This window comes from Pogona vitticeps, chromosome 8, assembly GCF_051106095.1.
Source record: "Pogona vitticeps strain Pit_001003342236 chromosome 8, PviZW2.1, whole genome shotgun sequence".
NCBI classification, from domain to species: domain Eukaryota; kingdom Metazoa; phylum Chordata; class Lepidosauria; order Squamata; family Agamidae; genus Pogona; species Pogona vitticeps.
Window position 1 is genome coordinate 2012572 of NC_135790.1, and position 25520 is coordinate 2038091.

A 25520-nucleotide genomic window follows, 5' to 3' on the forward strand; every position below is an offset into this window, starting at 1 on the left:
AGTTCAGGCACTCCTGGACTATGGAAGGTACTCCACTGCTTTGTCCTTTGAGACACTTCAATTCCTTTCTCTGATTTGCGAGAGATGCTCACCGTAATCATGACTGTGTGCCCTCAAGTCAGTTCTATCTTAGGGTGACCCTTTTCATCGTTTTCTAGGGGGAGAGTACTCAGAAGTGCTTTACCATCTCCTTCCACCCAGGCTGGCTGTACTCTCAGGAGGCACAGCAGTGGGGAATCAAACTCCCAACTCCCTAAACCACTGAGCTACCCAGCAACATAACAGTAAGACTTGCATTCATTGCCCCAAAAGAAAGAGAAAGGGTAGCATTCTAAAATGAAGTTGTATAACCTGATGGATGGATGGATGGATGGATGGATGGATGGATGGATGGATGGATGGATGGATGGATGGATGGATGGATGGATGGATGGATGGATGGATGGATGCAGTCATCAAAGGACAATAAGTTTGCCACTGAATCCATCTCTACTGTCGGGGGCCTTGTGTGCTTTCAGCATCTTCACTTCCTTTTCTTGCATGGCCACCTTGGCCCAGAAAGGTCCAAGACATACAGCATATGAAGAGAAGAGCAGAAACTTTTCCCTAAGTGTCCTTCAGGCCAATTTTTAAAACAAATCTGGAGTTAATAATTTCAATAAAAACTCTACACTATTTAGAATGAACCAAGATAAGAGTTTTTTGGGTGTGTGGTGCATTAACCAGACACAAGGGACACAATCCACCTTTAGCAGCATTTTTGGAATCACTTGTCAGAAGACATGCTCGATCCCCATGAGATCCTGGCAGCATCACCCGAACAATCTCTGCTCCTCGCAAGCCATTTTTAGAGATCCTTTCCTGTCCTACGCAGGCTCTGCGGCAGATGACGTGATTGCTACACGCCCCAGCACGCCACCCACCACCTTTGGGTGCCATGCACGACACTGCGTTGGCCGTCTGAACTGAGCAGAAAAATGTCAAAATGAGACTTGCAACTGACTGGCAGAGGAAGGGCGAGCCATCCCAGGGGGCGATCCGAGAACTGCCAAGGCGCATGCGTGATCACACTAGAAAGGGTTGCTATTTCAAAAAAAGCAGAGAGAGAGAGAGAGAGAGAGAGAGAGACCCAAAATGGACATCTCCACTTTCTCTCTGGGAAGTCTGGGTAATGGGAATTTCTTGGGGAAACCCCTACCCCAAGGGCCTTCAGCAGAAAGCTGATCAATCCTGGAAACCATCAGGAAGTGGATCACAAGGGTCCTTTTTCGCTGGGGAAAAGGAACGGTGCATTTTTCATTGAGGAGAACTCTAGTGTGGCCGTAAGAACTCCAAAAAAGACCCCAGAGGCCACCCACGGCCCACAGATTGCTCATCCCCTACACAGAAATAAAAGACAAGAGGACGAGGTACGGAAGAAGCAGCCATTTAGGCGGTCCAGGCAGAGGCAGGCAGGCAGACAAGTGGAAGAGCGACTGCCTGTTAAAGTGAAGAGTTCTGTCCATCATCCCTGCCCTGGTGCCGTCACACCAGCTTGTCACTGCTGCCGTCGCCTGGCGCACCTCTCATTATTATCTCATTGACACCGGAGGAGAATCCAACAGGCCACCACCAGGCAGATGGGGAAACAGATGTTCAGACACATCAGGAGCCCTGATAGCACAAAGCAAACAGAACAGGGGAGAACAAGCAGCCACGGCTGCCAAAGACAGTGTCAATAAGTGTGACAGGTGGAGCTTTCCACAATGGAGAAGTGGCCGGCTACTCGGAAGAGCACGCCTGGGGGACGGAGCAGGCTTTGCTCTCACCATCAGGGGAATAAGAGGGGCGATGAGGTTTACTTCTCATCATCTTTTCTACGGATGCTTACTATGAAAAAGGGGAACCAAAATGAACCAAAAATCGAAGCTTCTCTTCTCCGAAAGAAATTTGGAAACTTTTTCAGTTAGATGGAAAAGCAGGCTCGGGCCCGGGGCCCACGATAGCATCTGGGTAGCTCTGGAGAAAAAACAGACAAGCCGTCCAGCCCCAATGGTTCGAGAACCCCAAATGAGAAATCCGTTTAAGCCCAGTACCGCTCGCTGTGGAAGATCCTTTCCTGGAGATCACCAGTGGTCTCAGCGCAAAACGTCCAGTCGTTCACGGCGAGAAAATAGCAGAGCCTCCTCACTAGCCAGCCTCTGTACCTGAGGGAGAAAGAGAGCACTCATAAATGCAAAAAAAGGGTAAAAAGTAGACAGACAAAATCTTTATTGTCTCGCCACTAATACCATTCTGTAAGTATTTATCAATAAATAGACTATGAAGTAAAATAATACGGATATTTGTACATATAATTACTATAATATTTGCTACCTGTTTGATTATTTAAACCAATTTAACTGCAGATCTCCAATGAGGACAATAATAAAACCAGCAAATTAAAAAAAAAAAAGGAACGGGTACATCCACTGAAATCTCAGGTCAAAAAAGAGGGAACTGTTTTCTGAGGAGGTAGAAAATATTTATTATAGAGTACAATGCCTGATGTGTTTTGGGCATATCAACCTTCTTCCAGGTCACATTTATCAAATTCTAAAATTAGCTCTTTCTCTGTTTCTTCAATCTATAACCAGCTCCATTAAATCAACTGTGAAGCAGCCACATGGAATCCATGTCAAATCCCCAGCCCTCGTACTCCCAGCCATTCTGCTGAACGCCTCCTGGTCAAGTCACAATTCCTGAAATATCATTACAGTACTTAAGAATCGGGAACGGCAGTGTCAAGCCCTCGTCATCACCATCATCTTAGAACTGCAGAGCTGGAACTATGTGGATCATTGGGTTCAGCCCATGAAGGAGGCCCAGTAAGGAATCAAACTTGCAACCTATAGCAACTCGAGTTTGTTGAACAAACCAGTTTAACCGAACAAGGCCTCGCAACTGACTAGCACACGTTGGTTCAATATCAGTACGACATACATAATTCACAGAACTTTGGTAAGGTGATATGCATAACTCAGATTTTAACATGCATGCAATGATTGACTGATGATGACTTTCTTTGGGATAGGATTTCATCATGCCCCAACCACCCCCAGTCCTGCCAGCCCCCTTTCCGAACCCTACAGCAGTAAGGGACCCACATTATTCACACCACAGAGTGATGGGGTTTCACTTTACGCTCCTTCTCCCTGGTAAAAAAAAAAGGTATGAACCTTTGCTTTGGCTGCTATTATCAATCAAGTGCTTTCTCTCATTCCTGCTGTTAATAACACTTAGCACTTTAGGGATTTCAGTTTTCAAAGAACTTCGGAAACTACAATTAAAGTAATTAGGAAACGGGCTAATGAGAATCAAGTCTTTAATCCTCACACAACTCCTATGAGGTAGTAAGCTTTGTTATCTACAATTTAATTTGGAAGGGATGGGGGTGGGTGGCGGGAGCAGGAAGGAAGGGAACTTAAGACACACACAGAGTAAATGACTAACTCAACGTAACACAACCTTGCCTGAAGGGTGACCCAAGCCATTTTGGGGACCCAACGGCAGCTCCCTTCTAATTAACACAGGGCGTAATCCACGGGGAAGTTCTCTAGCATAAACCGCACTGAAATAAACAGGACCTGCAGCATTGTTAACTTCAACGGCAAGAGGCAGGAGTCATTGATTGATTGGTGAGCTCACTGAACTATTCTTCCACCTTTCCTCCAGTAAACTCAAGGTGATGTAAACTGCTTTCCTCCTTCCAGCTTTATCTTCACAATACCCCTTATGACGTGGGTTGGACTTGGTCCAAGGTTATGCCTTAACTGCATGGCTCAACAGGGACCAGACTCTAGGGCCAGGAGCGGACATTGGAGATGGCCGCCAGCTAGAAGAATAAAATCCTTAACAAAAGTAAGAGTCTGAGTGTAAGTAACAGCAGGAGTTTCTCCTCCCTCCAGGATTAAGCAAGTTAGCATGCTTTATTTCATGACTGGTCTTCGGGACATAAAAAGGAACGTGGTAGCGCTGCGGGCTAAACCGCAGAAGCCTGTGCTGCAGGGTCAGAAGACCAGCAGTCATAAGATCGAATCCATGCAACGGAGTGAGTGCCCGTCGCTTGTCCCAGCTCCCGCCAACCTAGCAGTTCGAAAGCATGCAAATGCAAGTAGATAAATAGGGACCACCTCGGTGGGGAGGTAACAGCATTCCGTGTCTAAGTCGCACTGGGCATGTGACCACGGAAGATTGTCTTCGGACAAAACGCTGGCTCTATGGCTAGGAAACGGGGATGAGCACCGCCCCCTACAGTCGAACACGACTGGACAAAAATTGTCAGGGGGAACCTTTACCTTTTACCTTTGGGACATAAACAAGTGCATCCTTTTCTGATTTCACGAACATGGGAAGTCTACATCAGTCACCTCTCCACTAAATCAATGTCTCCAGCCTTAATTGAGGGCTCCTTCTCATGTCTTTTTCTGGCCCAGGTCTCCTCTGTCCCAGCTTCCAAAACTCTAACCACTCTACTGCCTTGTATTTCTTAGTACATAAATGCCTCCCCTGATTGCATTACAACCAGAATTCAAGATGCATGCCCATCTGATACTCATTTTCCCACCTCAATGCTTGTGTGATGAGACACTCAGATACTACATCTAGACTGCAAAAAGAAAAGTGTAACCAAGCACACTTTCACCCCGCTGCATTTACTTGCCAGTTTGGTACAGTTTTAGAGTTTTGCAGGCTATGATGGACCACCTGCCACCTCAGCCAAAGAAATATCTAACCACAATGCCAAGAAGAACAAGCATTATTCCTTAAAACCCTAGGTCATCACAATATATTGACAGCAACACAAAACATATATAGCACTAATATATTTGCACATCAATATAAGATAATAGAGCTTCCCTCCTTTCTCAAGATTTTAGATGCTTGCCATGTACTTCCTTTGGTGCCAGAGCAAATTTTGCTACTTGATAGCTGGTAGTTACCTCCCTACCCGCAAGCAGTGTACGAAGTTGAGTCAAAGGAGTGGGGGGCTATCACACAGAGATCTTAAAATGCCAGCGAGAGGTTAACTTCTGGGTTGCTCATATAAAGGGCAACTTAATAAATAATGGAAAGAGTCTTCGACCTCTCCTGATCCACAGATACAGAGTCTTTGATGAAATGGGACATTACCATATCTCCCCTCCAAAATGGCGGATGGCAGACACCGAAAATGCAAAACTGTGAATGCTTTTCTTAAAGGGGCTGAAGTTAGATTAACAAAATAGTTCTCCAAACCAAATGATGTTTTGTACAAGGGGAACCCACGAGAATAGGACGTCTGTGAGATGGCACATAAATCGAGCCACTTAGAGGAAAGACGGATTTTTCTTTCACCAGCTCCTTAACTCGGTGAGAGGCAAAAGTGGGCAAAGACTCCGTGCCAATCCCACAGTTCTGTCAAATGGGTCTAAATGAATTCACCCAGGAGTCTCGAGAAGGACTCTGGAGCAGTTCTTTACAGCAATTCTTTGGAAGGAGAGAGTCGCTCACACTGGCCAATTTCAACCAATACATGGCCGGTGCAATGTGGGAGTGTGTTTCAATTGGGATCAGCCCCAGCAATGTGAGTTTTCTGTCAGAGTTCCCAATAAATACAGAAGGCACAAAGGCAGCCCAAAGGGAAACGCAGTAGGAGAAAACTAGTTAGGGGGGAAACGGCCAGTGTAAACAGCAGGATTTCTGCCATTAGGGTGTTCTTACAAAGAATTATAGGAGATAAACCTTCATCGCATCATCACAGGAATGCCGTATAGACTCCTGTAGAACATGGCATCCTTAAACGATCATGGGATAAGTAGTTCCAGAAGCGTATGGCTTATTAAGGATACTAAGAAGGCAGAAGTAGAGTCTGTGTGTTCTAAAAATGTGAGCATGAAAAGGTCAGGTCTTTAGAGATTCCTTCTCCTGCTCCCCTTCCATCCATTCATCCTTCTTACCTGGTGTTTTCTTCTGTTATCTTTATCACACTGCAAAATCCCAGAGAAGTAAGGTGTTTCTGGAAGAGGGATTCCTGGATACAGAGAGAGGACAAAAATCAAGTCTAGCATCATCACCCTCTTCTTCCTCCACCACTCTTGAGTAATTTTATTTATTTTGTTTCTTTCTTTAAATATCCCTAAGAGGACCCAAGGCAGCTCACATCATTAAAAGACAACATATAAAGCTAAAAGCAGCAAATCTACAAATACTAAAAAGGATCAGATAAATAGTATACTACGTAGAAGATGATAAACAAAATCAACACCAAAGCGGTAAGGTGCAGCCACCCATTTAAGAACCCCACTCAGTCAGCCAATCGGGGGAAGCCTGCCTGAAGAGAAAGGTTTTGGCCTGCTTGTGGATGGACACAGCAAAGAGGGGGCCAGCTTGGCCTCCAGTGGGAGGCAGTTCCACAGTCTTGGAGCAGCCACAGAGAAGACCCTCTCCTGTGTCCCCACCAAACGCACCTGTGAAGGTGATGGGACCGAGAGAAAGGCCTCTTCTGATCTTAATACCTGAGCAGGCTCAAGGGAAACACTGTCTTTGGGATAGCTTGGGCTCAAGACGTGCAGGGTTTTATAAGTTAGAACCAGCACTTTTGGCTGGGCCAAGAAACAGATTGGCAGCCAGCAGAGCTGCTGTGACAGGGTGTTTCTGTCTCTCTCTCTGTGTGCGTGTGTGCGGTCCCTATAACTTGCATCAGTCATCAATCAGGCGGCAGCCTTTTGAGCCAGCTCTAGTTTCTGAACACTCTTCAAAGGCAGCCCTCCATGGAGAGCGTTAGCATAATCTTGTGTCACCCTGGCCAGATCAGACCTCTCCAGTTAGAAAGAAGAGGAGCACAAAGCAAGGGTAAGGCTCATTTTTCTCTCCTGACCAAATCCATCTTGCTTGATCAGATAAGGGAAGGGCTTTTTCACCCCCCAGCAGTGGCCAATGAGATGATTTCAAAAAGCTCACAATCTAAACGGCTTTGGAAAATGGACATTCCTTTTCCTGATCATGCCACAAAGAGACCCCCATCTTTCATGATTATTGTCTAACCCTCTTACAAAGCCATCTAAACTAGCATCCCTCGGAGCATCTTCCTGCCCTGCAATAAACTCCATTAGTGGATTATGCATTGTGTGAAGAAAGCATGTCCTTTTGCCTTTCCTAAGCCTACTGCTGTTCAGTTTCATTAGATAACCCTGAATTCGGGTATTTTGGGATGGAGGAAGGGATTAGGGTGCAGGAGAGAAAGACCGAGATTCCTCAGTGTATCAAAAAATATGATAATGGCTGAAATCCAAGAGTAAATTGCAACTAGGATAAACCCACTGAATCAGTGGGGATTTGGTAAGTCAACACCTCCATAAGTAATGAGTCTACTCTAGTTGTAATTTACCACTGGATTTTAGCTCATCATTCACAAAAAGGGCGTGCAAATAAATTCATTAGTCTTAAAAACATCACAACTTTTTTTCTGGAAACAAATAAGCATGGCTCCATTCTCCATTCAACTTTTCTATTTCTCTTTTCTGCCCATATGGCACAACTGTTGCACAAAGAACTGGTTGCTGTTTTCTAAAATAAATGCTGCAGCATAAATGGACAATTTATTATATCCAGGACACAGTGGCATGCCAGAGATTTTGGGTTACAACCAAGGAACCATGTATGGCTGACTGCAGAGACCCTGAAATTGTCAGAATACTTTTTAAGGATGCTTATAAATAAGACTGCCCCCTGCTCCTTTCTAAAGGCTAAAGTAGACTTGCTAAATTCAGTGTATTCTTCAAAATTAGGTTGCTAAAAGCTTTTTTTTTTATAAATAAAACAAACAAACCCATACCTTCAACATGGATGAATTGGGAATTCTATGTTTCTTTCTGTTAATAACAGTATGGAGCCAAGACGCTACTCCAGATTAATGCAGACTATGAGAGGTGTGCCATTTAATGAGCAGTAAAAGAAGACTCTGGGATGACACAGATCCTACCACTACAGAGAAAGTCACCAAATCATTCAGCCCAAAGACTCCGAGGTCCAACAGAGCATATATGGGCTATGGGGGCCTTTCTCTGGAACTCTGTTCTTCCATCCTCCAAACTCTAGGACAGTGGTTCTTAACCTTTTTGAAAGAAACGCCCCCTTGAGCCATTGAGGAAGTTATCATCGCCCCCCCTCCCCACGGTGATGATATTTATTTATTTATTTATTTATTTATTTATTTATTTATTTATTTATTTATTTATTTATTTATTACACTTAAATCCAATGACCCCTGAAAACAAAATTCAATTCCAAGAAAATGAAATGCCCCAAAAAAGTAACATTTAATGATTTAGTTGCAAGCGAATTTTAAGACGCAAAAAGAAATATTAAAAAGGGCATAAAAACAAACTGCAATGCAGGAGCTAAAACTTTCAAGACAAAAACTCAGAAACTAAATTAAGATTGGAGGAAAATATATATTCATGCACACTGTAAAAAGGCTGTAGCCATCTTCACAGGTTTGGCTTGCTCCAGCGCCCCCCTACCGCCCCCCTTCTGCTCCAGCGCCCCCACACCACCCCTTTTTGTTCTACTGCCCCCCTGAAAAATAAAATCGCCTTCTGGGGGGCATTATCGCCCACGTTAAGAACCACTGCTCTAGGAGATATACCCTTTTCGGAACCGTCTCCTTGGCCACCAACGCCTTACCCAGCTCTTTGGAGTGCATCGCTGGCAGCAGCGCCCCACAAACGGACGGCATTTGCCCAAAAAGGGTACGGCAATTTCCATCTTGAGCCCCAAATCTGAAGGCCAGGATTTCATCTAAAAGAAGAAGCAAAGACCTGTTTACTACGCTCCCTACGGTGCCCAAGTCTTCAAATCAGCATGCATTTTAATTGAACATTCATGCATTAGCAGATCCCGAGCCTGCAATGCCATGGCAGCCCAGATTTTCTTCCCTCTCCTGAAACCCATCTGTGCAGCTCAAGAGCAAGTCTTGGGGGAAAATGAGTAGCATGAGGGTTCTTTCCTGACAAAGCAACCAGCAAGTATTTTAAGGGTATTTCACTGCAATTTCCAGTCTCTTGATCAGAACTCTTCAAAACAGCAAAACCACACACACCTACTGTATTTCTCGCAGTGTGTAATTTTATTTTTTTGGCATGTTTAAGCACAAGAGTCAACATAGTCCAGGATATAAGGTTTAAAGATGCTGCCTATTCCAATCTTGAAGGACAAGTGTGTTGCCATCTTTTCCACCCTAACAAACATCTACCCAACAAGCTGATGTGTCCTGCGATTCTCTCCCCACCCCCAAAACACCCTCTTTGCTTAGAAGAAATCCTAGCTCAACCCAGGGAGGTGCTTCACGTTAAGGCTGCAAAGTTTCGACCCAACGCCATCCCTTACCAAACAAGACTCCCATGTTTTCGGCACAGCCCACATACCTGTTTCGGATGCTGCAACTTCTCTTGACTCTGAAGGGTGTATCCAGGTGACCCTTTGTCTACCAGAGCCATTGGTCAAAACCAGTTGCAAGTTCCCTTCTGGATTCCTCAACACGTGGGAAGGCAAGACTAGTGGGAAAAGTGTTAAAAACAGCAATGACTGACTGTGCACCTTCTAGCTTCAAAAGAGGTTCTGTGGTAGACTGTGATACCAAGGCTTGCCTGACCTGAGTACTGCATGGTGACCTCCTTTAAAAATTGGGTGCTGGTGGTAATGGTTTACCTATGTTTTAGAATGAGAATGCACCCTGCAAGCGCTTATGTCAGATGGAACCTCTTCGTCTTTAAGATACCTTCTGCATCTTCACGTGTCTCAACAGGCCTACTGCTGCTCCTAACACAGAAAGCATTCTGCAGAACCAGCGTATGAGCCCCTTATGCCAATGTTTTTTGAAACCCAATCCTAGCACCCAGAAAGCCATCAGCTTTCCGCCAGTGAGTGCACCATCTTTCCTTCCATTTTGGAAACGGAAAGGAACATAAATTTTAGAATCCCCTTCCACCTTTCCTAAGCCGACCTTCTTTCCACCCCTGGTTTACATGTATTGTGTAACTCTTTGAAAGACGACGGAGGAGTCAAGGTTAGCTTACAAGGGATCCAGAAAAGGCGAGAATGTCCTAGTGTTCACAACAGTGGCATGAAACTACCTTCACAGCGTGGTCTACACCCCTTCATTAGTGACCCCATACCTGCACCCACAAAGCAAGCAGGCAATACATGTATAGCTGCTTTTAATCCCCAAGATTTACTATGCCCTCCCTTGCAAGAGCAACAGGAAACTGTGCCGGTCAAAAGGAAAAGTGAAGGCTGTTCACAACCCCTTCAATCATTCTTAAAGCAGCCTCAGCAAGAAAACATCACCTCTCAGAGCTGGGTAAGGGCTTAACCCCTTGCCAGAGAAACCCATTTTTCCCAAAGGAAGAGAGAGAGAGAAAGAGAAAAGACAGTGAATGAAACTAACCAGCCCACGTGGCCAGAGTTCTCCAGGAAAGAGTGGGGAAAAACAGCCTCATTGAAATATGGCTCCTATACCAGTAGAACTGTTTCCTCCCACGCTTCCCTACGGCTCAGTTTGGCAAACCAGCTCCTCAGCAGGAAACAGCAGCTCAAACAGAGCTCCCCAAGAAACGGATCTGAACGAGATGTAAATACATGCAGGTAGGCTCCATCTATAAGCTGGCACAAGACACCCACGCTGAGCCAGGCCTTTTGGCATGCGAACGGTTCACTGCCAGGCGGTTTCCACCTGCAAGGGCATCTCCAGAAAGCTCTGCAGCAGAAGGTTCAAAAATGATTCCCCAGAAACCGCATTTTTGAAAGAGGTGGTCACGTAAACTCAGTTTCTGCAGGTATGACGGAACCAAAAATAAACAGCTCTTGGCAACTTTTAAGACTTCGCAGATTTATTCCAGGATCGTCTCTGCCAAGACAAGACTGTGCAATCCACAAAAAGCCCGCACTGAAATAAACCTTTCAAAGGCAACATCATAATTTTTTTCTTGTTTATACACTCCAGATGCTGTTGGGCAAAAATCTCCCGGCAGCCAAAGTATCAAGGAGGTAGTAGCCACGTTAGTCTGGTCCTGCATGCATAACAAAAGCAAATGTGGATTAAACAAAAGCGAAAGAGAAAGTATTTTGACACTTTCTCTTTCAATATAAACTTTTCAGACTTAAACATAAATCTGGCCATAAGTCTGTCAGTTGGTTGGTGATGGTTAGGCTGTGGTCTCTGAAAAGCAGATGGAATGGGGTTTTTTTTTGAAACAGGGAAAAATTGGTTGCTTAAAAGCCACAGTTTTGTCAAGAAAAGGATATACTGAAATTAAAACAGAGCTTCCCAGCTTCTGGTTTCCAGATGATTTGGGCTTCAACCTGCAAAAATCCCAGAAACACAGCCAAAACTCAAGGATTCGGGAAAATGGAGTCTGAAACATTCAGAGACATCTGAAGTGGCATCTTTAAAGGGTGCTGCAAAAGTCTGAATTGTCATGGCTTTGTTGTAAGCATGCAAACACACACATACTTCCCCTACGGGTGCCAGAAATAGGGAGGTCCACGTAAAACCATTCTCATGTTCACACCATGCCATCCTGGCTCCCCCCCCCCACGCCTGTTCTCACAGGCCACAACCTTGCACACTGACACAGTGGGGATGATCCCTAATGGGGGTGGGACATGTTTTGAGTTTGTGTGCCTACACAAAGCTGCTGCTCACAAAGGGAGGAAACAACACCGTTTGCAACTCCCTTTTGTGCGTAAGAGGCCCATAAGCTTATAGCTCTCATCTCACTTCCCAAAATTGGTGAGGTGCACCAACGCAGGGATGAAGACCAAGCAAGTGAACCAGGACTTCGCCAGCATGCCCCTGCCACATAATGTTGATGATGATGATGGTGATGATGATGATTGATGATGATTATGATAGTGGTGGTGCCCTCTCCATACCTCAGGGGTGTCCCCATTTAACAGGAATTCTGGCCCACCCAGTAAATGCCACTTCCCTAGGGTTGCCATAGCAACATCCATCCTCTCCCTTCAGGGCCTACACAGGCTGCCAAGGCCCCGGGTTCCCTTTCAAGTCTTAGGCTTCCAGCTTGCATGTTCAAAACCCCAGACCCCTCCTCTCCTAATTTTGGCCCTCATGAAACAAAGCGCTGCTTCTTCTCCCCCCCCCCCAGCCCACCCCAGTGTGTCCTGGCATGCCGCAACCGGGGTGTCTCAATATGGACGTTCAGATCGGCAGCTTCCAAAGGGACACCTGAGTTCCAACCTGTCCGTAATGTAGAATGGCATGGATTTTCTGATGTATGTGTTTTTAAATGAATTTTTTAAAATGGTGTTATTCTGCAAACCTAACCACAATTTCTAGTGATACATTAGGACAGACCTTGTTCGAATTCAACTCAAGTCTGCCATTTTAAAATCCCGAAGAAATCTGCAGGCTGACTGGTCACGATCAACAAAACAGGCTGGTTTAAAACAACACAGAGGCTTTAAACAACGCAAGGAGCATAATCTGAAGAAACACACCCCATGTAATAGATATTTGTTTTTTTAAAAAAAGAATCCAATTTTTAAAAATGGAATTGGATTTTTAATTTCGCACTCCACCCATCAAGATGAACCATCACAGTGGCAATACATATTTCACACTCAGATTACACCAATTTCTTATTCTAATATCTTTGAGGGGCAAAATCTGCTCTTTGGTTGTGCGAATTTTCTAGCATTCTCCCCCATTTCTGTTCCACTGAACCACATATACCATCTGCCTTTCCTTGCTTATTTAGGAAATACGTCTTCTATGTTGCCCAATTTCCCATACATTTTATGCAATATATTTAGAAGCTACCAAAAGAAGATAGTTGAACATTATGTTTTCTTCTCAATATGGAATAATTATGCAAGACAGAAGGCAATCTGATAGCCTAGAGGCTTAAAAAGGGCAGCAGGCCAGGAGAAATGCCTGAAGCTTAACACAATAAGGTGCAATCAGCTGCTGACTAAGGACAATGCAACTCTAAAAAGCATAACTGGGGTACCGATGTTGCAAACCAGCTTCTAAGCAAAAGCCATCTTAAATCATGATTAAAATCTTATTAACAGAATCCTTAAAGGTTTGCAGCCACTTTAAACTCTGATGGAAATTCTCTAACAAAGGGCAGAGGATTCAGTCCTTACACTGACCACAGAAACTTTGAGTTACAGCAATGTTCAACCCAATGCAAGCCCTGTACATCAGCTGGCCTGCGCCTTCATTCCCATCTCTTCTATTGCTGATGACCCACCTGCTCATATTCAAATTACTTGTATAATTGCAAAATTCACGAGACACAAACCGAGAAAAACAGGTAGAAGAGGTTAAGCCTCAAAATATTGATGAATACTGTACGTAATTACTCACACATCAACCACAGTACTTTCCACTCTGTTAGTTAACATGCATTAGTAATTGCTTTCAATTCATGAACAATTACATTACAATATCTAGACTTCGTTAGCCTTTAAGGTGCCACCCACTCCACTTGTTTCATTTTCACTTTCTGCTAACGAAAATTAAACACGGCACAATGCCATTTCTTGGGAATGAAAGAAGTGACATACAAAAAGTTTTGTAATGCAAGGTTAATTTTTTTAAAAAAATACGTTTTTATTCATCCCTTGGAACAAAAAAAGCTGGCCGATTATTCTAGCTGAATGCAGGTGACAAGTCACAAAGCACCTCATGAGAAATACTGTATAATAAAATATCAGCCCAAAATCTTTCCAAGACATTCTGACTGGCTCTTTAAAACCTATCTTATTGTCTTTTGCTGTTTTTTTGTTTTGTTTTGATGGAGTGTTCTGACATATTTATCTTTGTAGGTTACATTTAATGGTTTTAACAAATTCACAACCATTCACACAATTAAGAGTCACATGCACGCTCTAATCAGATCCTGGCATCAGTCTGTATTCTCTCCATCACCCCTGCCTCCAGGATAAAAAGGGGTTTCAAAATATTTTAATACTGTACATAAAAATGAAGTATACAAACAAGTTCAGATACCCTAAAATCAGCTCTGCACATCTACCTAAAATTAGCACTTCTGCCCACCACTAGCCACCTCAAAATAATTTAATGATCCCAGAGAAATGATATACGCACACATTTAAAACCAATCCTGATTCAAAGATATAACTGTAGTTAACTAGTGATGTAACAAAACAACACATCTTGAGATAATTTGAATTATCGATGGTCCAGCGGGTCCCTTCAGCTCTGCAGTTCTAGGATTAATATTATAACTGTGGAATGTGAGAGAGAACAGAAAAAAAAGGCTGTGGAAAATTTCTAAAAATACAGATTGATACAGGAATGTTATGGTTGGTTGAAAATTTGGGAGAAACTGAAGAGTACCCCATACTTACAGGTTGCATTCTGCAACCTTTGAGGCTCAGCTGGTGGGCTTTTACTCCAGAAATTCCTGGGTTTTTGAACCTGTTGGCTTCCTTTTTTTTATCCTTCTGCAGCAATACTGTATTTTTACTGGCCCCTTGGGCTTGTTAGTGGAGACAATTTCAGCTAGTCACTGCTTTCATGTCATGTCCTAAGAACATCTAGTCTCCCCCCCTCCGCTCAGGAGCAAGGGAGAAAATACAGTACAAGTTGCAAACACAAACCACAATTTTTTTCTGTAAGGAAAATAAAGTATTATGCGGACCCAAACAATCTCGTAAGGTCATACATTAGAGGACCAGCAATATATTTGAATATTCTGTTAAACACTCTGAGTAACACTGAAAATATCCATATATTGTACCTGGATGCAGGAAATACAAGAACATGCATTCTCCAGTGTATGAACTGGGAGATTTTGCAAATGCAGTAATTATTATTTTTTTAAACCAAAAAGTGAAGATCGCCAGCTAACACTAGATGTGAATAGCAGCTCAAACGGTGAATATATGTTAAGAATAAAGAAACAGATGTCTGCTTGCAGGCACCCAGCTCCAGAAATTTTCATTAGTGACACAAGTTTGGGACGGCTGGGTCGGGGAGAATGTATAACTTTTCTGCTGTTTTACATTTGGGAGTCACAAAAATTCTTGCTGTTCTACTAATGCTTTCCTCAGCTTCTTTCTGCCCACCGTTGTTTTAATGAAGTCTTTATATTCCACTTTTGAGTGAAGCACAACCTAACGTTAAAAAGCATCTCACTCATTCCAAAATGAGAAAAAAAAATTCATCGTCCTTTCTCGCCTCCCCTCCTCTGAGAGAACAGTCCAATTTCCAGTTGTTGTTTTTTCCAGTTTTTTCCAGTTAGAAGAAAATTGAATAAAATCCCAGAGAGGCAATGGGGTCAGAAAGAAAACATTTCCGGGTCCTGGCCCTTCCATTTTTCTGGGTTTCGTCCAGACCATCATCTTTCCAGCCAGGCTCGGAGACTTCTACAAAATCAGCCATGTCTTCTTTTTATTCCTCACAAGCAGAATAAAAATTACTTATAATCCAGCTTTTGCCATAACATCATTTAATAACCTATACAGTACTGTATTACAATCTGTTTTCCTGGACACTAGCTTTCTCATGTCTATTTGGTTTTTTTCCTGATTGTTACTAGTTTTATTTATTTCACTGTTTTAACACTGTTGCCTGGTCTGGGATGTTTATGAAAGCAAAGGTACAAATAAATAAACACGAAGCAGAGCTGCAAAGAATAGTAGCTAATTCTTTGTAGATTTGGCAGAAGTAGCCATGTTAGTACTGTACAGCTAATTCTATATATACACACACACAAACAGCGGAACAGCACGCACAAAACTGCTGCCACCATTATGCACAAATTGTATTACTTGCTTTAAAGGGTCCGTTGCCTTGAACAGCTTGTTCTTATGTGCCAACAGATCACTTCCAAACTCCGGCAACCCTCTCAAGGTTTCCAAGCCATGTGAGATGTTGCGATTTTACCAGGACTGCCTTCTCCACCAGCGAGTTTCAACGGCCAAGCAGGAATCTGAACCCGGGACAGCTCATGAGAAAGCTAGTGTCCAGGCCCGACATTCTGTCCAGCCCATTGACTCCACGGGCTCTTTGCTTGGGTCACCACTCCACCCCCCCAGATTAAAAATCCACAGAAGTGAAATGCAACATCCTTCCTTCCATTCTCCTCTAAAGAAAAGGAAAAATTAATAAACGAGAACACACATATAATCCATCACCCTTTCCTTGATCCAGCTCAGCACCTCTGAAGGAACCGTACAGACCGCATAAAGGCCTTCTTATGACCAAGCTGTTGGTCTTTTGAAAATGGAGAACAGCCCGTTCCTACTCGGAAGCATGAGAGATCCATTTCAGGAGCATTTGTAAAACAAGCCGGATGGCCTCCGAGGCCCACCAAAGCAGAACCCACCATCTTGCAAAGACTGTACCTATTTTAACGACGGAGAATTAAGTTTGTGCAAAGACCTGTAAGAGAAAGTTGGACCTTCTTGGGTAAAAAATATGCAGGTCTTGACCCAACTGCCGATGAGCAGCCACTTTTAAGTTACGCCATTTGCTCAGCTAAGGGGCAGGATTTGGGCCAGCGGGACTCAGAAATTCTAGCTTAAAACACAGTAATTCCTGCCACAGATGAGATCTTTACTCCCGACATGTTTGAATCAAAATATACAGCTGGTTCTGTATTTAAAACTAATGCATCATGTACAGTTTCCTATAGATACCAAGGTTTCCCTCTCTGGTGCCTGTACACTGTTAGCTTTCCAAACCACCCTATAATTTAGGTCAGGATTATTATCCCATTAATGCAAACAGTGGGCGGAAGTGGAGAAACCAAGCTAGACAGGAAGACGTGGGAGTTGAATTATTGACTACTAAGATTGTGCAGTTCTGATACTAGGCTACATGACATGAGGTCCCATCCTGAACATCTGCAGGGTAGCGGAAAAGTGCTGGGGGTGGGGGGAGAAGGTGAGTCTCTGCTTGCTATGGTGGAAACTGGCCAAGCAGACAAGCCAAGACGGATGATGATGGCTGCAGATGATGTAACTGAGTAAAAGATGAGTTGAAAGCTGGGGTCGCAACTGTGGATGATGATGATGATGATGATGATGATGATGATGATGATGATGATAAAAACTTTGCACTGCAGAGCTGGAAGGGACCCTCTGGATCATCGATTATTCAAATTATCTCAAGATGTGTCTTTTTGTTACATCACTAGTTAACTACAGGTATATCTCTCCAAGGAAAACCATCACCGTTAACAAAATCCTCCCAAACCACAAGGGGTTTTTCCTGCTCCTCCAAAGCCGAGAGCGGGAGTAACACGCGTGTAAGGCTCGAGAGAGGCCTCTCTGGTTGCACGTTCCCACATTCACACGCTCACGCATACCCACATAAACGCAAGAAGGCCTGGGGAAACTCCTCCCTGTGCACGCTGGCAAAAAGCCAGGGAGCGTCATCTCCTCTTGTGCCCCTAACACGCGTCAACTCCCGGACTCGTGTGAACGGACCCACCTTGCTGGAGCGACTCCCCGGCCCGGGGAGAAGCAGAGCGGCCGGAACTTGGAGGCGACGAGCCCGACTCCGCCCTGAACCAACGCGGGTTGCAGAAACCCAACCCTCTTCCTCGGGGTCGGGGGTGGGAACGAAGGTGTGCGAACGCGAGACTCGTGTGCCTTTAAAAAGGTTGGGATCCTGAGCGCTTGGCACTTACTCTAGAGTAGGCACGCATATGTTTGGCCAGGGAGGAAATCACGGCGTGCGTGGTCACATAAAGACGTACAGAGCAGAGTCTACCTAATGGAAGTTTAAAGGGAGATAGGCCGGCCCTCCAGAGTCATTCAATTAATATACTGTACAGGTAGACTGGGCCGCTGGAGACCTTCCTCTATGGTGGTAGACCAGCCCTCTAAAGTTGGAGCGCTGTGTTCAGCCAATATACTGGTAGACTGGGGCTTTGGAGGGACCCAACCTGCTTTTTCTATGGAAGTAGACTCCAGGACAACTGACACAAAGGTTAATATTATAACCACCCTGGTTTGCCACTGCTTTGATTAAGATCCAGATTTTTCAATGCATTCCAAATGCTTGACAGGATATTCAGAGAGAAACTGGGAAGAAAGTTACAACATGGGACTGTCAATGTGAAAAAAAAATCCAGAATCAGTCGTAATCAGAAAGGATAAAATAAATCAAAACATAATGCACAATAACTCCCATATAGACCAAATAGACAAATGCAGGTGTACGAGGGACCCTTAACAGCCACAGAGACTGCAAGATTGAAATAAAGCAAAGGATTGTGGTGGCTGGAAGAGAAAGTGGGATATAAATATTTTAAATGACTAAATAGTCAATCAATTAACACCCTTTTAGAAAACTGAACATTACACCTAATAATAACTAAAAGTCTGGAATATTAGTTCCAAAAGCCTAATGATTATTATAGTTACAGGATCCAGAAACCTAAATTAGTTTAAATTTAACATTAGCAGGTAAAGTTGTACTTCATTACATTAAGCATTAAGTTAAATACTATGTGATTAGTATTAAACGAAAATGAAACAATTGTTTTAAATAACCAATTGCCATATTTTATAGTTTAATTTTACATATAAACATCAGTATTATTTTACTTCATTGTACAGTTATATGTATTGATAAATACTTATGGTATGATACTACTGACATACAAAGCTGGTGTATTAATCCTATTTTAATATTGCAATGATCTGCTGATTGCACAATAAAGATTTTGTCTTATCTTTCCAGTCGTTACACAAACGTTCTGGCATAGGGAAGCCATTTAGCAGACAATATATAATTTTAAAAGCTCTTGATTTTAATTCTAGACTCCTCCCACTTTCTTTTTAGCAGAGACTGGAAACTTTTTTTTTTAATTACTACTGCCAGTATCCCAAGACACAATTGCCATAATGCTATGCCATTCTGGGAGTCATATCTCTGAAAAGGAATTTTTTTTCCACTGCTTGTCCTTAATCCTGAGAACAACCTGATCGCTAATCGTACCACATACCCCTGAATGAATATACAAATCTGATATTCATCGCTATTTTCACAACCAGTGTTGTTCACAATCAATTTCATTTCAGACATATGCTAAGCCTCTGGCAAATATTAATTAAGGCCTGCTAGTAATTATTATTTCTATCACTTTAGCCTCCAGAGAACTGGCTAATCAGTAGCAACAACTGTACTATTAATTCTTGGCCCCCGACATAGTATAATAAGTGCCAGCAGGCAGCATATTTCCCCCCTAGGTCTTACTTTCAATAGAAGTTTTCCAAAAAATCATAAATTAACAGTAAATAAACGTTAGGGTTTCCCCTTTTAAAAAAATGTTTAGATTTTAGAATGATAGGAGAGGAAGTTTAGAAAATCCAACGTTTATTTCAGCACAAAATCCTGTATATTTGAAGACCCATAGAATACAGTACATTTATATGTTGGAGCTTAAGATACTTGCTGTGTAGGACAGCAATTTGCCAGATCGCCACCAACCTGACCTTATGAGCTGAGGGACACTGGAAGTTAGTGTCTTAAAAAGTAACATTTCCAAGCCCTCTTCAAAATCATGCTCTTGTTGTTTTCCAGATATATCCAATGCAAAAGGCCCTTGAATTATTATTCTTTGTTACTGCTTCCAGTCTTTAGAACTCCCTCCCACTGGAGGCCAGGCTGGCCCCCTCTTTGCAGTCCTTCCACAAGCATGCAAAGACCTTTCTCTTCAGGCAGGCTTTTTGCCTGACTGACTTCTGATAAATCCCTATATATTAGCAAACATCTTGTTGCTTAGTGTGGTAAATGTTTCAGTGTTCTGTTTTTGGTTCAATTCCTCTAGCTGCACAGCAGAAGTGGAGAGATACACAGAGCAGAATAGCTTCGAGTTCCCCCGAGTAGTCCACCCCTTTTTCTCATCAACTGGCACTTACAGTCTCAATAACTCACTCCAAGACACTTGAAGTGGAAAGAATAAAAAAACATTTTCTTTACTTACAGTTCTGAACAGATCAAACAGCAAAATCCCAAAACATGACTGCTTGCTTTCAACGGCAGGCCTCAACAAACTCGCTGCTTCCAACAGAGAAGAGAGAGGGGGAAAGAAGCAGAAACGTGGGGCTCTCTTTGAATTCTGAGACAGGGGAGGAACGATCAGTTAATGCTGGATAGATTGAAAGTCACCCCAGGCCAAAAAGATGCCTCCAAGCCAAACCTACTAAAGGCAGCATCGAAGGTTGCAAAAAAAAAAAAAATACCCAACAAGCCTCAGGATTTGGGCCCCTGAGTCCCTACTTCCAAACAAAGTGGTATTTGATTGTTTGCCCTGCCTTGTGCTTGGAGTTTTATAGAAGATCCAGACAAAGCTGGCTTAAATTTCGAACCCTCCCAGGCGAGGTTCTAAATGGACAGTTGTGTATACTACCTGTCCGCTGGTAATGTCCAATTGGTTTCACCTTGACTGATGTTTTTCCGATAAAGGCAAGACAAAATAAACAGTTAAAAAGCAAGGCACTAAAAGCAATGTGGTCTAGAAGCGTTCTGGCATACCCAAAGCAAAGGGTCATTATGGGATTTCCAGCCACTGTTATAATGTCCGTGTCTACAAATCTACAACTCAAAAGAGCCAGTGGAAACCACAGACCGGTCCGCATCCTGACCCCTCTGTGGCATCAGGACGACTCAGCCGATCAAAACCAGAAACACCACCACCGCACGCGCACACCCCCCATCTCAAAACCCCTTGGTGCATTAGCATCTGCACAGTTATGGTCGGGTCCAGTCCGATGTGCAGGTCATTTTAGGTTGCCGTGCGAAGCACATTTGCTTTGCGGAGCTAATTCCGCCCGAATCAATAGCTCCTGCTTTCAAGCAAAAGCATTTAGGATCGGGTTGTGCACATCACAGATCCATTCCCTTTTGAAGTCAACAGAAAAATTATCGACTTTAATGAGGGCCAGATCAAGCTCTGCAGCAGATCAGCTTCGAAGCCCTGGAAACAAACATTTGATGGATGAAAGTCTGTGCTAAAACCCTTGGGATAAATCACAAGCTTGTCCATTGACCGTTTTAAAGCATTTTTTCTTCATTTTCTTTGGTTCGCAAAGTTTTGTTTTTATTTTTTTTTCAAAGCAGGCGGAATGTGGTTACTTAATTAAGAACATCAGCTAAACAAGCACAAATCCAGAATGTCTGGAAATTGCCATCAGAGATACCAATTTGGAAACAGTCACAAAAAAGTGCCCTGAAAGACGACAGCCAACCTCTGCTCCCTAATTTTGTGCACGGTGGGTTTTATAGGCAGTGTTATCCATGCCAAGTTCCCAGGAACAAATGTCTGGCAGCCACACTCGGGGTAGCTTGAAAAGAGGATATTGGAAAAAAAGGCACTAATGGAGTTGCCCGTACAGCGAGGAGCATTCCGGAATGAAAAGCTGACATTAACTTCTCTGAATACATGACAGGAGAAGAGGGGGGGTGTCTTCTTCCTCCGACGTGGCCTCCTGGTATGGAAAAGCAGAAAAGAAAAGTGCATTCGAGACTTCTGTGTCTTGCAGAAACACGGAGAAGGACAGGACAGCCTGTAGGATCCAGGGATGTTCGCAAACCTTCAGGTCCGGGTATCACGGCTGAGCCCAACGCTTTGCTACCAAGTCCTGAATCCTGAGTCCCTATTAAAATGAGCTTGTTCCCCAGAAAAAAGGGAGAGGGTGGTTGATTTCTGTGTTGAATGTCAAGTCTGAGTCTTTGGGGGGGGGATCCCGAGTCGAGTCACTGGTGCGACTCAAGTCCGACTTGATAGCGAGTCCCGGGACTCAAGTGTCCCTCCCTGGAAAGATGTGGGTCAGATCTGGGCTGTTTGGAAGCCCTCAGCCGTACCAGAACCCCACTTCAGCCCCAACTCCGATAACAGACGTACCCGCATGTGTAAAACCTATGATCTCTCTGTTGTTCATTTATGTTCAATTCACATTTCGATCTTGCTTCTCCTCCCAGGCGATCAAGACATCATGTACGGATCTGGGGGAGATCAGGCTAGGAAAGAGCACAGCTGGCTTCAGCGCGTGCTCCCCCCCCCCCGAAGGACATACCCATCTGTGGGTTCGATGCCTTTGTCGTCCTGAGTCGGAGTCGAAGACTCCTATCATAGTGCCCTTAGCATGACTCTCGCTTACCCGGTGTCCTCCGTTGCTCAATTCAGGAGCCTCTTACCCCCTTCTCTGCTCATAGGGAGGGGCGTTGCGGACAGGGAGGGGGCCGTGGGACTTGGGATCAAAGATTTGGACTCAGACTTTGGACTCAGGAGTGAAGCCTTGCCAACATCCCGGGGGGGGGGGTTAGGTGAGCAGTGCCCGGCCTGCACAAACGGTCCGGCCACCCCTGACCAGCCTTTTCTCCACCTTCTTCCCCCTCTGTCCATCCTCCCTCTCCTTTGTGTTCCTTCCCTTCCTTGACACTCTTCTTTCTTCATTCCCCATCACCACCACCACCACTTTGGCCAAGGAGGAGGGGAGGGAAAACATCCCAAAGCCGCCTTTTGGTTCAGCTCTGTTTGTGCAAAAAGGCCCCTGCCCGGCTCCGCAATTTCTCCTGGGTCTCTTCTCGCCTCGCCTTCGAGGCCGAGAGGTTCCCCTTTGTCCTTATTCTCAGGCATTCCAATCATCCGATGTGGTTTCTCAAGGGTGCAATAACATCCTCTGCTCAGTGTTTGTCCCTCTGAGCCTGATGAAGGCCATTAATTTCTTCCCTCTTGGCTGGGGGCCATTCCTCTTTGCTCTCCACATGGTTGTCTGTTTTACTAAGCTGCTCTTCCTTTCCCCCCACCCCCCATTTACATCTGGCTCCTAAGTGCATTTCTGCAAGTCTTTCCATTTTTCATAGCAGTTGTTGTTGTTATGAAGAAGAAGAAGAATGAACGAACAAATGAATGAATGTAGTTAGGAGTTTTTAACAATCTTGTATGCTGCTTATGGTTGGTGTGGCTGGGAGGGGCTTTGCTGTCAATCTGTCCAGCGCTAGCCAATCGTTTTTTATTTATTATTTAATTAAAATATTTTTACCCCACCTTTCTCCTTAAGAAGGACCCAAGGCAGCTTAGATCGTTTAAAGACAAGAGTTGATGCTAAAAACAATGAATATACAAAAGTGGTCTGTATTAAAAGACAATATCTAAAGTTAAAAACAATAAGTGTACAAATATTTAAAAGGCACAAATGCCGCTTTGAGAAACAAAAGCAATACTAAAAACACAGTCAAAAGCAGTAATGCATAACAATCTATTTAAAAGCCCCATTTAGGCAGCCAGTCACTCAAAGAAAGCCTGTCTGAAGAGGAAGGTCTCGAACTGCTTGCAGAAGGACAGCAAAGATGGGGCCAGCCTGGCCTCCCAGTGGCAGGGAGTTCCAGAGTCCAGGAGCAGCAGCCACGGAAAAGGCCCTCCTCTCCCGCGTCCCCACCAAGGGTACCTGTGAAGGTGGCCTGACCCTGAGCCAAGGAAAGGCCTCGGCTTTACCTGGCGGGAACTCCCAAACCCTCGCAAGAGATTCTTCTCCGGCATGACAGCAAAGTAACTAAGGAATAATATTATATTGTGAACTGCCTTGAATTCCAGTTTTGACAGAGAGACCCCCAAGGCAGATGGATACCTTTCCAACAAAACAGTCCACCCATAAAATAAGAAATCAGATAAAGGCAGATTAGAGACCTAGGCATCCCAAGAAAATTACCCAGATGTTACAGGTGAGAAACTCTAACATTTCCCAGGCTGGGATAAGTGCTTTTTAAACATTATTTGTAAAGAACAGCTGCTCATCTCTGCATATCTGAATAACTTTTGACCTTCAACATGTTTCAGCTTGTAGAACCCATGAGGAACAGGATAATTAATATGACGCAAGTCCAACGAGGCATGAATGAGGACGATTGCGATGCAACCACAGTCCTCAACTTTTTGACACGGATCTTGGTTCATGGCGGACAACACTATGAATCACACAGTATCTTGGATCCGTCAGAAGTATGAATAAATATTTTTAACCTCTCAGAGGTGGAGGAGAACTCCATCCGTGAAAGAGAGAGAAGTAAAAATACAGTCTTGTCACAAATGAGTTCAGGATGCCTTTGACAGAGAGGGGAAATCCTGTCCGAAAAGAGAATCTACTTCGTCAAATGCTGCCACTGTGAATGGGGGCTTGGAAGATGATGGCTGACATCCTATGCTTAGCATAGGAACTCACAGTTAGAGTAGGCCCACCGGATCCATGGAACTTTTACAAAGGAGTTGACTTACCAAATCCCCAGGTCTTCAGAAGGCAAGAGGATTCCCTGGAAAGGGACCATCAGGCTGGGAAAGGTGGGAAGGCAGCAGGAAAAGAGGAAGACCCAATACGAGAAAGGCTCACTCCCTAAAGGAAGTCACAGTCTTGAGTTTGCAAGAGCTGAGCCGGGCATTTGAGGACAGGGCATTTTGGAGTTCGCTTATTTATAGGGCCACCATGAGTCGGAGGTGGTTTGACGACACGTGACAACAACACAAATATTATGAATTAAAACAGCCCTGCCTGGAGGTGTGGAGGATGGAATTTGGACTGTCTTTGTGCACAGCCTAGGCCCTGCCTACTTTTCCCACCACATACCCCCCATTTTCATCTCTGCCGTGTGATATCTAGATGTAATCGGTTTCCGGACCTTTCCTGGTTTTCTTTCTTTCTTTTATTCCTTCCTTCCTTCCTTCCTTCCTTCCTTCCTTCCTTCCTTCCTTCCTTCCTTCCTTCCTTCCTTCCTTCCTTCCTTCCTTCCTTCCTTCCTTCCTTCCTTCCTTCCTTCCTTCCTTCTTCCTTCCTTTCCTTCCTTCCTTTCCTTCCTTCCTTCCTTCCTTCCTTCCTTCCTTCCTTCCTTCCTTCCTTCCTTCCTTCCTTCCTTCCTTCCTTCCTTTCCTTCCTTCCTTCCTTCCTTCCTTCCTTCCTTCCTTCCTTCCTTCCTCCCTCCCTCCCTGCCTTCCTCCCTCCCTCCCTCCCTCCCTCCTTCCTTCCTTCCTTCCTTCCTTCCTTCCTTCCTTCCTTCCTTCCTTCCTTCCTTCCTTCCTTCCTCCCTTCCTTCCTCCCTTCCTCCCTCCCTCCCTCCCTCCCTCCCTCCTTCCTTCCTTCCTTCCTTCCTTCCTTCCTTCCTTCCTTCCTTCCTTCCTTCCTTCCTTCCTTCCTTCCTTCCTTCCTTCCTTCCTTCCTTCCCTCCTTCCTTCCTTCCTTCCTTCCTTTCCAGCTGGTTCAAGATTCAGGAATGGAACGCCCTCAAAATAAGGGAGCAATTTACCGTTTGTCTCACAGAGGCGTTTTAACCATCTTGTGTGATGGGATTGAAATGCTCTCCCTTAAGTGCTGCTGAGGAGTTTTCTTAATAGTCACCTTCTAAGAAAAGAAAAAGAGAGAGGAAGGAAGAAATAATACATCAGTTATGCTTATTTACTTGGCAGAAGGGGATGGGAGAGAGGAGTGGGTTGTGAAGGGGCAGCCTCATGCATTGCAGTGTG

At 44.2% G+C, this 25520-nt stretch overlaps 1 protein-coding gene across 5 annotated transcripts in view; it reads right to left on the bottom strand.

Moving 5' to 3' along the window:
* GPAT2 (glycerol-3-phosphate acyltransferase 2, mitochondrial) overlaps positions 1-21701 on the bottom strand; it is a 56085-nt gene extending 34384 nt beyond the window's left edge. For 2 of the 5 annotated variants that reach the window (XM_020780187.3, XM_078379570.1), the window contains exons 1-5: positions 17492-21701; positions 9426-9554; positions 8686-8799; positions 5958-6031; positions 2076-2186 (exon numbers count right to left, since the gene is read on the bottom strand). In XM_020780187.3, coding sequence (XP_020635846.3) covers positions 2076-2186; positions 5958-6031; positions 8686-8799; positions 9426-9497 — 371 coding nt within the window. In that variant the 5' untranslated portion in view covers positions 9498-9554; positions 17492-21701. Of the gene's footprint in view, positions 1-2075; positions 2187-5957; positions 6032-8685; positions 8800-9425; positions 9555-13393; positions 13484-17370; positions 17390-17491 lie in introns of those variants that run through there. The other 3 variants (XM_078379573.1, XM_078379571.1, XM_078379574.1) reach the window with 3 other exon arrangements.
* Between the last annotated feature and the right edge of the window lie 3819 nt (positions 21702-25520).